This window comes from Strigops habroptila, chromosome 12 (genome assembly GCF_004027225.2).
Source record: "Strigops habroptila isolate Jane chromosome 12, bStrHab1.2.pri, whole genome shotgun sequence".
NCBI classification, from domain to species: Eukaryota; Metazoa; Chordata; class Aves; order Psittaciformes; family Psittacidae; genus Strigops; species Strigops habroptila.
The window spans coordinates 18,560,210-18,575,442 of NC_044288.2; the positions used below are offsets into that span (position 1 = coordinate 18,560,210).

A 15,233-nucleotide genomic window follows, 5' to 3' on the forward strand; every position below is an offset into this window, starting at 1 on the left:
GCCTCTGGGCTGGGTCACCAAGTGCGCACCGTGCCGAGCGGAACCGTCTAGTTTCGTTTCTCGCGGACCGGCTAACATGTCATTTCTGCAGCCCCAGCAAAAGCTAGGCAAGACTGGAGGGGGTGCCAGCATGGAGGACGAGCTCAGCTGCCCCATCTGCCTGTGTCTGTACAGGAACCCAGTGCCGCTGAGCTGCGGTCACAGCTTCTGCAGACAGTGCATCCAGAAGGTGCTTGATGAGCAGCAGCAGTTCGAGGCCACTTACTCCTGCCCCATGTGCAGGCACCAGTTGGGGCCCATCCTGGAGCTGCAGAAGAATTTCCAGCTGTGCAGCATCGTGGATGCGTTTATGGCTACTTCCGAAGGGCAACAGGGTGACAGCTCTGCCGAGGAGAAGAAGGAAGTGGTTCCCTGTGACTTCTGCCTGGATCCGCCTAAGCCAGCGGTGAAAACCTGCCTGGGCTGCGATGCGTCTTTGTGCCAGGCCCATCTGAACAAACACAACACCAAGGCTTCCAACAGTGACCACATCCTGGTGGAGGTGGGTGCAGGCGCTGTTGTGGAGGACAGGAGGTGCCTGGAGCACGGCAGGCTGCTGGAGTGCTACTGCCAGAACGAGGGGCAGTACATCTGCATGCTCTGCTCCATCACAGGGTACCACAAGGGCCACAGCATCATCACCCTGAAGGAGGCCTACGACAAGCAGCTGGTAAGGGGACCTCCTCTCCCCATGGTCTTTGTGGGGTTTGCTCAAAACTCCTGACCTGGAGGAGGAAGGGGGGAAGCCACAGCAAGGGCAACAAGGCTTTCTTGCTGGGGAAGGGGGAGGGGGTGCGAGGGCAGGCAGGCAGCAGCTCTGGGCAGTGGCTGGGACTGATGCATTGTGCTGGAATTTGCTTTTCATTTCCTCCTTTGTGTTGCCAAAGCAGCCTGGCAAGCTCAGCTGAGGGAGTAAAGCAGAGAAGGGTATTTGGGGCTGACCAAATCCAGCAGTGTGTGGTGACATGGGACAGCAAGCAAGAGGCAGGGCTTTGCTGTCCCACACTGCCCTGGTGAGTGCCCGTGGCGTGTGGTCCATGCAACTGCAGACTGCCACTCACCAGGGCCTTCCTGGCTGGGATTAAAACGTATTCCTGTAGGGATTAAGAAGTCTCTTCCTCCACAGAGCCCACTTCCCAACTTTAGGTTGGGAAATAGGTCTTCCCACTTAAGGCTCTTCCCTCTGTCTCCCTCCTCTCTCTCCCCTAAATTTTGCAGAGGCAGTGTCCCAATGGAGACGTGGGGCCTCAATGTCCTTACCTTTGAGTCCAGCTGCTTCCATGAAATGCTCCAGAATCAGCTAAGACTGAGGGGGTGAAATGCATTTGCTACACTCACTGCCTTGCGTTTGAAATGTCAGGGCTCAATATAGAGCCCAAGCAAAACACCCTGCAGGAACATAGTGCATGGCCAGGAAACTCCTGGCTCGCTCTGGACCTGAGGACAGGTCCCAGCCTCTGCAGGGATTAGCAGGAAGCATCCTTTGGACTTACATGTATCACAAACATTCTCCCCCAAGTTACCTACAACAAGTTCAGGGCTGCCAAACAGAAGTGGGCTGTGTAGGATAGTAGCTATCTCCTTCATCCCTGGAGCAGGTAAAGGAGCAACACTGTCCTGTCTATGGCGGAGTCATCTTCAGGGTAAGCTGAGATCGCAGCTGCATGTTCCTATTAGGTTTATGTTTGGTTTTTTTAACAAACAAACAAACAAACAAACTCCCAGAAAAGTCAGAGAAATCAGGAACACAGCTCTTCAGAGGGCCCTATAAAAGGGTTTTGGTGCAATAAACGTCAGTCAAATTTCATCAAGAAATGATGTGTTTCATTCTGCTAGGTTGAACTCTCAGACATTGTGACAAGCCTGCAGGAACATAAAAGAACTTTAGCTACTGCCCTGAAAGAGCTTCAGAAAGGCGAGGATCAGCTCAAGGTTGGTACCCAGATCATCACTGATTCAGAGCATTTTTCCTCCACAATTTCCCAGCAATAAGTGATGGCAGCTATACTGCTAGAAGCAGAGTCATAAGAGAAATAGTCCAAAGTAGGGAAAACAGTGGTATTAGAAACTACCAGAAGCCAACCTTTCTCACAGCCTCCCAGCATAGTTCTAAAGTTTTCTATCCGCTAAATAAAAGAAAACCAATTTGAGTTTACAAGTGGAATTTTCGGTGTGTGCCAATACAGTTCTCACATTGCTAGCTGAATTTTATCTGATTTTGTTACTGTATCAGGATTAACTTTCATAGCCCTCTGTTTATTCACATAAGCCAAGCAAATGCTTATTGTCCCCTTCCTCTTAAAGCCAGTGCAAAGGATAAATAAAATCCTAATTAATTGAGACACTAAGCTGAAATGTCAAGTTCCTGAGCCAGTGCACCATTTTCTTATCTGTTCATTTAGACCAATATAAAAACAGTGACTTCTCAGCTGCAAAAGCTGTTTGAAGAGATAAAGACACAGGTAATTAAGAAAGAGAAGATCATCCTGAGTGACATTCAATCCTATGAGAAAGAACAACTGGCAAACATTACTGAAATGAAGAAGATGATGGAACAGAAGACAGCTAAGGCTGTGCAACATCTTCAGTCTTTGCAGAAGATGAGAGAGCAACCAGATATTTTCCTCTTTGTCAAAGTAAGCAGTGGTATTCTGCTTTTCTTTATGAATATGCCTGGTTTTCAGCCAGGTGCCTTGTCTGGAAATCATGCTAACAATTTTTTTTCCTTTCTTTTGGCAATCCTATTTGCAGAGATTTAAACAGGCCAAGGACAGGTATGTTCCACCTGAAAACACTTGTTTTCTTCTTTGCAAAAATATGGTGTTGATAACCAGGATCAAACCCCACTGCCTGTGTCCCTCTGTCCTGGCACCCTGTGCTGCAAAGCTGCTCCCTGCTCCAGCTGAGCCAGAGGGTACCACGTCCACGCAATTAATGCAAATGGAGAGTTATCTGCCTGCTGTTCCAGTGGTCCATTTCGGTTTCCTTGGCAGCTACATGGCTGCTGGGTTCTGATGAAAACCACTGGCTTTTATGACTAGAAAAACATTTCTATCACAGATGAAGCCCATAGGGTTCAGTTTACAGCAACACTCTTGGGTGTATACTGGTAACATTCCAGCACCTAAGTCCCAGTAAACAGCCCTTCACTGCAGAGGTAACTGGCTCATTTCCCACTGAGTTTTGCTTCTGCTTGTGGACAAGCTGAATAGCTAGACATATTTATTATCCCTTCCCTTGTAAGTGATACATTTAATTTCTAACTTACCACTTCCTAATTGATGCCTGGGTGTCAAGCTGTAATTCAATGGTGCAAAACCACACCAATGGTAAGTTACAGATCTACATGAGATTTTGCTGCAGCCCTGAAATGCCCAGCTGCCTGAAGAGCTAGCTCAAACATCTAGCTGGATTTGAAGATGTCATCTTTATAACTTGTACAAATTAAAGCTGAGTTTGAACTTGGATTGTAAGGATAACTTTGAATCACCGTGTACCTAGGGGCTGTGCTGGCAGCAGCACAGCCCATTACTCACAGCTGTGCCACAAGTCAAAATCTAGCCTGTGGGATCAAAGTCATTTTCCAGAAGCCTGGACACCATTTAATATGTTTGGCATTTTCTTTCTATTATGACGGTGGTTGCGCTAGAACAGTAAGAGCCTGCCTGCAGCAGGTCAAAGCACTGTTGGCACAAGGGTATTAGCAAAATGCCTCCCCCTTGCTCATTTCAAGCATTTGAAAATTCCCATCCAGGTTTGGAAAGCAAAAGGCATTGCCAAATATACAAATACAACAATTGCAACTCACTTAACCTTATCAGAGAGCTGCTTACCTCATACTTCGTGTTGCCAAAGTACCCTTCTCTTTGTAGAGTCCTTCCTAATGAAGGAGTTTGTTAACTTTTAATGCTAAATGGTTTTCCTCGGTGAAATGACTGCCTGTGCCCTAGGATTGTAAGTGAGGATTTCAGCATCAGAAAGATGGACATGATGGTACTGCAGCAGGAGCAGGCCAGGATTGACTTCTGCCAACGCGTGATATGGGACCTCATGACACGGCTGGACTCAGCACTGCAAAGCATGCAGAGTGAGTGATCTGACCCCAAGCAGAAAGCAACAAGCCATGGGTGGCTGATGGCCACTGAATGGTGGCGTGTGCGTGGTCTTGGGGGGCTGACAAGGATTCCAGTGGGACTTGGGAGTGTTGGGGGGGGGGCAAAGAGCACAGAAAAACTTGTTTCTGGGGATAACAAGGAAGAGGTCTGCTCCTAACCAGCGTAAGGCCAGCTCCTTTTCATTTATCCACTCCCATCCCCACCTAGTCTATCCTCAACCATGAGACTTGAATGCATTGCCTGCTTTGTAAAACAGTCGTCTTGATCTTTCTTAGGTGAACTCACCAACTAGATTAGGTGAACAGGTAAATCCTTTTCTTCACTTACAAAATGTTCCCTGCAAATTTTTCCAGCAGTTATTCATTTAAGGACTGTGTGTCCTGTGCTCCTCTGCTTCAGTCTCAAGGAGAGCAGAGTCTATAAGGCTGTCCCTCGTCTCACAAGAGGGAGTCAGACCTATGCACATTACTTCTATGCACTCTTACTTCATTATTAGCAAGATGTGACTTGTGTTTTACAAGGTACTAACATTCAGCCCTGTTTCTTTACAGTGGGGCTTCAGATACTGATACCTCTGCAAACTGTAAGTGTTCAAAAATACTAGTTATTCCTTAGGACTCTGGCCTGGGGCTGTGAGCCTTGCAGAGAAAATCTCAACTAAAAATGTGAACGGCATTTTGTTGCATGCTTCTCTTCTCCTTGCCAGAGCTGAGGCCACCAGGTGAGCAGCCTCAGAAACAGTTCTCCAAATCTGCAGTGGGCAGAAATCTCTGGGAACTCACCAGAGAAATCATTTCTCTTGAGCCTGAGGGAGAGACTGGGTTTGCTTCAGTGCTCAGTAAAAGCCTGAGCCTGCCCCAAGGAAGGACTGTGGAGAGGGGTTCCCACCAACTGAGCAGGAGCTGGAGCAAACCCAGTGCCTGAAAGGATCTCCAGACAATGCCAAATGCTGTGGGAGATACTAAATCTGTAAACAGCGTTTCTCCTCGGATAGCGCTAGCTCAATGCTTAAATAGATTTCTGCTGCATACAGTGGTGCACCTTTTCTACAAGCTTGTTTGAAGAAATGTTATTTAGAAGTTATTTGAAAGATTTTTTTAATATATATTTTTTATTTGCTGCAACTAACCCCACCTTGTTTTCTTTTTTTCTTTGTTTCTTTTTTTCCTCCCAGTAATTCAAGCAGTTTATAGTAAATGGAGAGCACAAGAGGCATACGGTGCAGGTAAGCGATTAAATGGAGTCTTAGTTACGCAGCACAGCTTAACAATACAGTTGCTTTCATTTAGAATTATGGAATTGATTAGATTGGAAAATCCCTTTAAGATCAAGTCCAACTGCTAACCCAGCACTGCCAAGTCTACCACTAAACCATGTTCCCAAGCGTCACATCTACATGTCTTTTAAATACCTCCAGGGATGGTGACTGCACCCTTCGAGAAGGAGACTCCACAATTCGTTCCAGTGGCCTTCCGCCCTCAACATGAATTAGGTGGATTGTTCCCATTTATCCTGAAGTAAGAGAAAGATGAAAAAAGTCAGAACTGAGATGGAAAGAAAAAGTTAAATATTATCAAAATGTCCTCTAATCATGGGGACCTGCCAAGTGTCTTGACCTCCCCTGAATACCTGCTATTAAAAGCAATTCTGTAGCATATGCAGATTGAGAAAAGAAGTGAAAGAAGTGCTAAGAATTAACACGAACATAAGAAAATCTCCAACTGCTGCTGGCTTCCAAACTGCAAATTATATAATCTCCTAATACTAATGATACTTGTGTAGTATTAATTGTGGTGACTATTGTCATGAGGTTGGATAACCAAAGAAATGGCTAAAGATACCGATAAGCAAGGCTGGCTGATTTCATGCTATCGCTAGAAATTAATTGTTGAGAGCACTGTTTGCGGATGGCTGCAGTAGAAAACTGTTCAGGACCATGCTGCAGATTTAACACAAAGGATCTTTGTAGCAAATAATTAATTATCTTTGTATGAATCAGCCTCCAAGCCACATTTTAACACTTCTACAGAGTGCTCAAAGAGCCATGCAAAATACCTCAGTCAGTAGTGTATGAAGGTGCTTTGCTGGCCACATCTCCATGTGTACAGATGTTCTTTTCTAATCTAGCACATGCTGTGTGTTCCAGATGTAGCCCTTATTGCACATACCAACTCCACAGAGGGATTTCAGGGACACTGCCAGGCAGGTAGGCTCACTCCTTGTTGCTGTGGGCTGCTCTGTTCCTAGCCGTGGTTCAGATCCAACATACAGGTTCACAAGCTGGGTGTTTCTTCTCCAAATGATAAAAATATTCTACTGCAAACCAGGGTTGCCAACACAAACGTTTTTAGAAATAAAGGCTGAAGTTAGGGTACTTCCATATAAATTAGGATTCATGGCTATAACTCTGTCACTTGTGATAATCTACATATACCTAACTGCAGAGATTAAAAACAATAAACTCAGCAAAATCCATCTCAGATTTAGAGTAATGTCTCCCTTTGTGGTTTAAACGGACTCACCAAGCTGTAATGGATCCACAGCCCTTGCTCTGCTGCACACATCAATTGTCGGTGTAACAGAAAGTGCGTGGCCGAGTTTTGGGAGCTCAGCAGTAGCTCAAGGTGACTTTGCAAATATTCCCTACTGCTTGAAGCCAGCGAGACATGAAGGACAGCTGCTCTCAAACACTCAGATGAGGCAAAAGAAATGAGCCTGTCCTTTGTCACTTTTATTACCTGGGCTCCTCGCTGGCTGCCAGGTAGTTATTCCACTCTAGGTGAAGGAGCCATGACCAGGCAATGTAGTTCAGTGCTGCTGCTGCAGGCAGCAAGTTACTGCAGTGCTGCAAATCACTACAGAGAGCCAGAGATTTACTCAAGGATGGTATTTTAAGTCTCTCACACACTCCCATCCTATGGTTGAGGACACTTGGGAAATGTCAGAGCCTCTAGCCCCTTCTGGAACATCAGTTTAGCATTTCCTCAATGAAACCTTTACAAACATGTATCCTTGTGCCTCCAGCTACAGGCTGCTGTGGGAGAACGTGAGTACCACTCTTGCCTTCACTAGCAGAGGGAAAGGGCGACTGGCAGCAGAGTGCTGAGCAATTCCTGTGCTCCCAGGCAGCTGTCCTCACCAGCATGTTTCTAGATATACAGCTACCCCCTTGCCTGCAAAAGATTCTCATTTTTTAACACCATTTCTGACAGTCTTTGAGAAGCCATGATGATATTTTCTTTCCCCAGGGAGGATGAGGTACTGATTTCACCTTTCCACCAATGCCATCAGCTCCCTGAATCTCTAAGCCTCTGGTAGAAATGTCCATGACTTGTTTAGAGAAAGGTCCTCCCAGAATCCTTCGCCACAGACGACCATCCAGTTCTCACGAATTGGGAGTTACATTCCCAAGAGCCTCTCAGAAGGGCTGGGAGCAGTTGAGAAGGGAGTATGTCTGCAGCAGGCTGGGTCAGGCTGTTCGTGCCCTCAGGAAGAGCTCTGCAGGCCTCCTAGACAGTTGTAATGCTGCCTTCAAAGCTTCAATCACACATAATACAGTATTGCACTAAAGTTGAAGTACTCAGCATAACTAAAACCCAGGACCAATGGGACTTACTGGCCAAAGCAAAGACAATAATTGTCTGGATGGAACTTGCCTAGCATCTAATTTGGAGGGAAAAGCGCAGGTAGCTCTTCACTGCTAGGCTTATCGGACTCAAATTTGGGGCTGATGTAAATACTTGCCCAAACGTAGTAAAAGAAGGTGGCTATTATAGGCAAAATTAATGTGATCCAGGAGATAAGGACTTTATAATAGCTGCTAGAGGGCAAAAGCAAAGGGTTTCATTTCAAGTAGATTGGAAGAAATACATATTTTAATACTGCTGCAGGCTCACAAAGCTTTTGGATGAAAATTAATATCTAGGAAGGTGGATTTTCTGAGTTAAATACTAAGCTGATGGTGCAGTTTATTTCCCCTGCACATTTGCCTGCTATAGTGTTAGCAAAGATAGACTCCTCTGAATTTGAGACTTGTTATATTTTTAATAGTCCATGCATTAGCCTTGAGGAAGCAAAGAGAGGCGGAAGACTAGATGAAAGCAATGTAAGAAAACACACTGGAGCCCAGCAATTACTTAACTAAGCCTTCTAACCCACAACACCACTCTGAAAATGTTAACACCTAATTAGTTTTTGACTCTAGAAGACAATATGGGACCATGGCATATACTGAAAGTATAACAATTCTGCAGAGATATTTGTGCAGAACACTCTTTCTTGAAAGGAATGTAATTGTGAGACACGTAGTCCTGAGGTATGGACCAACCTTATTTCTTTTTGATACCTTTATGGCTCAAGTATTTTGATTACTTAAGGACTCTGATTCATTGCATCTTTCATTATTTATGCTCTCTTCCCACCATCCACTTAATTTTCACTTGGCATTTGTTTCATCCTTGCTAGAAACCTTTAAAGGGTTTCCATTCTTGAAGCTCTAGGTTTAGGGGGCAGGAGAGTGAAGTAACTGATTTTATGGCTCTTTTTTTTGCTTTTGCCAAGCATTGCATGGTGTGGCTGAATGTATGAAATAAAGTCAAGTCATAAGTCAAATGTATGAATAAAACCCATCTCAAAAGCTAGGACAGGCCTCTCTGTGTTGCTTACTGTGATGGGTTTTCTAAGTAAGTCAGACATGCCACATCTAGGCCTTTATGCATCTGACTCTAGGTCCTTCTAAGACCAGCAGGTTAGATACCAAATCCCAGGGGTGGGTACTGCTTTGATTTTACACACTGGACACTGCAGGAGGTCTTGAGGAAGGTTGTCCTAAGGCCTCTGATTGCTCCTCCCAAAGGCTCAAGTTCAAGAAGCTCAGGGTAGCTTAATGTTACTTCTGGTTTGTCCCTATTTCCTGACTATTAACATTTGCCTGGGTGACCAAACGAGCTGCCCGCATGGGGACGCAGGTTTGTCTGGGCTCCAACACACAGGCAGATCCCACTTTCTTGTCATCAAGCTAGGCCCATCTTCTCCATCTTCTCCATCTCCAAACCTCGTGCAACATTTTGCAAAGGCAGACCCGAATCTCAGCGGATGGCAAGTTGCACAAGGAGGGAAGGACAAGGAGGGAAAAGAACACATTTTTAACTGCTTTCAGCATAGCCCATTTGTCCTACCATGGAGCTATACAGCTGGCAGGACCGAGGCAGTGGTCAGGGAGGGAGCAGGAGGACATGACTGAAAGCAGGAGGCTCCTCACACAAGGCTGGGAGCCACATGGCATAAACCAGCTGAGAGCTGGAGGAAATGAGAGCAAGCCTTTACCTGCTGAGTGATGAAGCAGAGCTGGAAGCCTGGGAAGGACTGAGAAGAGCCATTGCAGAAGGGTTTTATTGATGGAGCAGAGGGCGATGATAACACTGACCAGGGCGCAGCGGGGCTGTACAAGTGCTGCTGGGCAAGAGGCGAGGCGGGAGAGCTTCCCTGGCTGCGGTGAGCCGGAATGCACAGGAGTATGTGCCCAGGGAAATAAAACGGAGCACTTTACAAGATTATTTTGTGTTCTGAGAAACTGGCCTGTGGAAATTTGCTATTATAAAGATGACGGGGCAATCTGGAGAACAGAGCAGCAGGTTTGACAGGCAGACTGAGTGGCACGGGCAGATGGCACATGTTAGTGTTTGTGTGTCATCAAGCCCCAGCTCGCTGTTCCTTGGCAGGAGATTCTGGAGCATGAGGAGCCCAGAGGCACATTTCTCCAAGGCCAAAGGTCCCCTTAGTGCAGAAATACATTAACCACAAAACTTAATATATGTCAAGAAGAAGAAAGCAGTTGGAAGTTAAATGACAGAGTTACCTTAAATATTTACTTGTATTTTTCCCCCCACTTTTTAAAAAATCAGCATACAGTAGAAAGAAAAAAAATAATAATAGCAGTGACAGAAAAAATAATAGCAGTGATTCTGAAAAATTAATGCTTAGGAACTTTTTTAATACCGTGTTCTTTATTTGTGCTCCAAGAAGATATTATTTCCCTTTTTCTTCCATGAAGACATGATGTATTTGATGATCCAAGTTGTTCCACCGCCAATGCCTCTAGAACAATGAAAATGCTGTAACACTCATTGCTTGGTTTTGTGGGGTTTTATTAGGTTTCTGCAGGGTCCCTACACAGAAGGCTCCTCTTAATGCTTTTGCCACAGATCTCGCTCCTCACAAGGATTCGCTCTGGTAGTCTTTGAGTCACCATGTACTTAAAACTCAATTAAAATTCCTGTGGAAGTCCCTAAGAGGACCGGGAAGTCAGAGCCACTGGTGCTTTTGACTGTGGGTAGCCAGAGGAGAGGGAGCAAGCTCTTACTTCCTTTGCAACTTGCCTGTGCTACCTACAATGATATCTAGTTAAACCCTTATGGAGAGGGTAAATGTTTGCTTACAGCTGGAAATATTATGTATTTCTACAGCAAGATTTATAGCATTTGTTTGACACCAAACGACATGAGCATGAATTCTGCAGGCTCGAAGCTGGTCTCGCTTTCTCTGACCATGTATTAAGGGGCCTTTTGGCAGGTCAAGGCTCCACCCGAAATGCAAATATTAGGCAATATTCCATTTACAGAGAATGTCTGCTTCGCTGTGCAAGTGGCGAAGGACAGGCAGGCGAAGCTGGGTAGGGCCCCTCTGACCTTGAACCTCCAGTCCAGAGATAAAAGGAGAGGACTGAACAAAAACCTGGTGTTTTTCAATACCAGCATTGTCCAAGTTCCTCTGCCCTTCCCAGCTGGAAGTACTCCCAGACGGATCTGGACACCGGAGCAAGTAACACAAAGGGATTTTAAAAGACCCTTTTAAAGGGAAATATGACCTTTTGCTCAGAAATTGTTATGGTTTCCCTATCTGTGTCAGTTTCAGGTCATTTTACCTCGAGTTTCCAACACATACTTCATCTTTTAACTTAGAAGTGTGAGAACAACTTAATGAACTGGAACACGGGTTCTCCACTGGAGTTCCTCTGGTTTTTCGTTTCAGGTGGTTGTTTTGCTGGGGTAGGGAGCAGGACCAGGGAGTCCCGCTCAGCACCAGCGCTCCTCCGCCCGCTGCTAATTCACAACACACCTGGAATTAATTAGACAGTAAAACCTGACGCCGGGGGGCGGCCTGGGAGGCCGGGCTTTGCCAGGCCCTGCCCGCTGCGCTGGGCCTGCTCCGGGCCTCTCTGCGGCCTCCGGGCCCTCCCCGGGTTAGCGAGAGGCGCGGCGGGGCCGGCTCTGCCTTTCCCGGCCCCTCACGGGGAGGCGGGCGAGGGGTAGGGCTGGGGCGGCGCTGCTGCTGCTGCTGAGGCGCCGGGAGCCGCGGCGGCCGGTCGGTAGGTCGGTGGGTCCCGCCCGCTCGAGGTCTGCCTGGAGCCGCCGGCGGCCGCGCAGTGAGTGTGCCCTGCGAAGCGAGGGAGGCCGGCGGGGCGGTGAGGGGCAGCGGCCGGGCCGGGCAGGGGCGCGGGCGGCGGGGGCATGGCGGCGGCGGCGGCGGTGAAGTCTTGGTGCGGGCCCGGCTCGGCTCCCCGAGGAGGGGCTCCCGCTCAGACCCCGGTTTATGGAGCGGCTCGTAAGGCTCATAAAAGAGGGGAATCGAAAATGAAAGTCGGGAGGGGAGTGCTCGCCGCAGGGGTTGCGGTGTCAGCCCGCGGCGGGGCTGGGTACGAAGGAAGTCATGTTGAGACCGAGAGGATGAAACTGAACGTTGTATTAAAACTTCCCTTTCAGTGTCCTGGGAACTTAGACGTTGGCTTCCAAAGTGATACACAAGCTCTCAGGCCAAAAAAAAAAAAAAAAAAGGCAATTTCAGGAGTATCAAAAGATTTCTTCTTGCAGGTTTTAGTGTTTAAACCCCCCCTTTTTTAAGCGCTCCCTTCTGCAGTGCAAACCCTGTGCGTGGGTTTCCCTTCAGAGCCGGACGGGTCTCTCGCACAACCCTCTGCCGTGCCCGCGCTGCTCCCCTCGCCGCTGCCAGCGTGGCGGGGTGAGGGCTGGCAGCTGCTGCCCGAGGAGGCACCCCTGGGACAGCCCGAACAAAGCTCCTCAGTGTTTTACCTTCAGTAGCTAACGGTAAGGGCAGGAGGAGTGGCCTGGCTTAGAAATGACTTGCTTAAAGTAAGACTTAGCAAACTCTCTATAACAAAGCCGGTTTGGTTGGGAGCTGCTGGTGTGCCCTGTGAGGCTGCAGCCAGCCATCTTCAAGACATATCCACTTTGGACAGGACACTGTCACACTGGATGTACAGCTTCTTTCACGGAGGTGAGGTGACTTACGTGGAAAGGCTGGCTGCAAGCAGAGCTGTTGACTTCCATAGGACCTTCCCAAAGAGGCTGGGGACTGTGTGAGGCTGGTGAGTGGCTTCGCTGCTGCTGCTGTCGCTCGGGAGAGCTGGCATTTGAAGTAGGAGATTGAATATTTCACGCAAGCAAAGTTTTATTGCCTGGCTTTGTAGGTTTTCCCGCTTGGCTTAATGGCTGTGCCGACAGTAGGGTAGCTCTGTTCCCAGGGTGTTGCTTAAATGTGGTGAGTGTGGTCTGTGTTTTATGGTTCTTAGTATTCATATGATTTAAAGTCTCTTATTGACATACATGTTTGTAGCTTGAATGTTCTGTTGGAGGATGTTATGGGTTTTGCCATAAACCTGGGTTTTCTTCCAAGATACATCAGTGTTATTTCAGTTCCTATCTCAGTGTTATCATGGCAATATTGAATTTCCTTGTTGCTCCACAACGGTTAAGTGATAATTTGGAAAAGGCTGTTGTCTAGCAAGAATAACAGCAGTGATTTAGTTATCAGAACGTTGTGATATGCTTTCCTTTTGTACTCATAGGGTGAGATTTTCCAAGGATCTAGAAGTAGTAGTCCTCGTGGAACTTGGATTTCTGATTCACCTGCTTCTCCTTTACGTCTCTTCAAAAATTATTCTTGTCTCTTTAGATTATGTGTTTACTCATTAGTTTTTAAGTGCATGCTTAAAGTACATGTAATTCCCATGTCTAGCAAGTGGGCAATGGTCACATAGAGAGACAATTCGTGCACATGAAATTTAGAAAAATAATCTGGAAACCCGACATCAGTGTTATGGAAAGAACCCTTTTGATTTAGTTTCTACTCTTAAATGCTCACGTCTTAAGTTCAAGCTCGTAATACGTTATTTCAGCAGGTGAGTGAGCTTCACAATCTGTCATTTTCTTACTGTCGTGACTGTGAGCTGAGACAGAGAAATGAAGTCTGAGCTAGCAAGGCCCTGTGCTGCAGGTGGTATTTTCCCAAAGGCAGATGCGAGCTCACCTCTGCTGTGTCATGGTGTCAGTAAGAAAGGCCCAGACGGGATTCAGAAGTAGTCAAAAGTCATCAGATTTCAAGAATGCGGTACCTCACCATATCTGTATTTCATGGTAGTCACTTGATAAGAGAGAGATACTGGAAATTTCTTCAGTTCTGTGTTGTAGTCTATTACTTTATATCTTAAATAAAGCTTTGTGACAATCGGACACCCCTTGAAGATCTTACTCAGGCCAAAAGGAGCTTATAAAAGTGCATTCTAGGCATACAAATCGGTTACATGTAAGTAGCGTCTTTGAAAATGAAAGGCAGAGTAGCTCCCTTTCCAAGTTAAATATACAGAATCTCCTTCAGTATACTGAACCAAAGGGTGTTTGTTTGGGGTTTTTTGGCAAGAACAAAACCCAGTTTTACTAGGCAAGCTTGGGCTAAGCGGTTACAAAAATAATTCAGAGCAGTGTTCTCGGGATGAAACGGGTGTTGGAAATGGTGTCATTTCCTAGTGTCCTGACATCGCGAGAGGCAGTGCGATGAAGGGCCCTTTTCATGCCACAAAGAGAAAGTTGTCATGCAGGTCAAAGATCCAGTATATGCTCAGAGTTTAGGAGCCAAGAAGATTTTTACTTAGAACATTTCTCTACTGTCTAGACATGACTGAGGAAAAGCTGGGTATCTGCAGATGTTTTACGGCACTGCCCAGAACTGAACTGAGCTATCTGGGATTTGTGTTCCCTGACATGTTAAGAAAACATCCCAGGTTTGAGAGAGATGTGTACAAGTCCTGGGTGAGGGATAGGGGAATCAGGATTTTCATTACTAAAATCACAGAAAACAAACTCATTCAAGCAATTTGCTACTGTCCTGGGTTCAGTGGGCTTAAACCACGACAGCTACACAAGAAGTAGCCTGGAGTGAATTTTCCCTCAGCTTTTCCAGTATTGATTTGCTGAGCTTTGGGTGGAAAGCTTTCTGATTTGTAACTCTGTGCTTGTGAAATGAATAAAACTGCTTGAGTAAATACATCTACAGAATGTGCTTTTGTACACTTATGTTCACTTCATTTACCCTGTGTAGTATTTGGTTTTTCTTGTAAGTGCTATAAATAATCCCTGCAATAATGTAGGGGGGAGGTGAGATTAGATACCTAGAAGGTAGGGATGGGTTCTCTTGCATACGAGTTTCCTATGGAATCTTGGTATGTAATTTCTTGCACAGCATGTTTCATAGAATCATGGTGTTGGAAAAGACCTTTAAGTCCAACCTCTACCTGAGGTTTCCTCATCGTAAAGATATTAATTCTTCATATGGCTCTTTGAGCCCATAATTATTCTAAAACACATTAAAGATACTGAATTGGAAGGCATTAGCCAAGGGATATTCATCATTTATAAGGTGTCTATAGGTATGTGATCCAATAACTCTGTATGGCCAGGAGGCTGCAAGATAGTAGTTTGGAATAATGAAGAAAGCGGGTAGGCAAAACTAAAGCTTTCTTCTCTTACCTTCTGTTGTACTAGGTGATTGGCTTGTCTAACAAGAACAGATACAGAGACATAAATGCATGGGAAAATTTAGCCCTAAAAATGTCCATGTTTTAGAGTTCTGGATAGACTTACTCTTGAATCCAGAGCTCTTAGTTCTCCAAGTTGTAAGGGTCAGGATGAAAGGAAGACCATAGATACCAGAAACAGGACTTGAGTTCAAACTATGGAATCGTCTGCTTAGGTCTCACCTAACCCAGTAAAGCATTAAACCTTCATT

At 46.0% G+C, this 15,233-nt stretch overlaps 1 protein-coding gene across 6 annotated transcripts in view; it reads left to right on the top strand.

The window, feature by feature from the left end:
• The window catches only part of LOC115615562 (sulfate transporter-like), a 21,593-nt gene continuing 6,360 nt past the window's right edge, over positions 1-15,233 (top strand). The window contains exons 1-6 of one of the 6 annotated variants that reach the window (XM_030503853.1): positions 1-709; positions 1,876-1,971; positions 2,442-2,675; positions 2,791-2,813; positions 3,990-4,126; positions 4,706-4,737. In XM_030503853.1, the coding sequence (XP_030359713.1) occupies positions 77-709; positions 1,876-1,971; positions 2,442-2,675; positions 2,791-2,813; positions 3,990-4,126; positions 4,706-4,737 (1,155 nt within the window). In that variant the 5' untranslated portion in view covers positions 1-76. The other 5 variants (XM_030503856.1, XM_030503855.1, XM_030503858.1 and 2 more) reach the window with 5 other exon arrangements.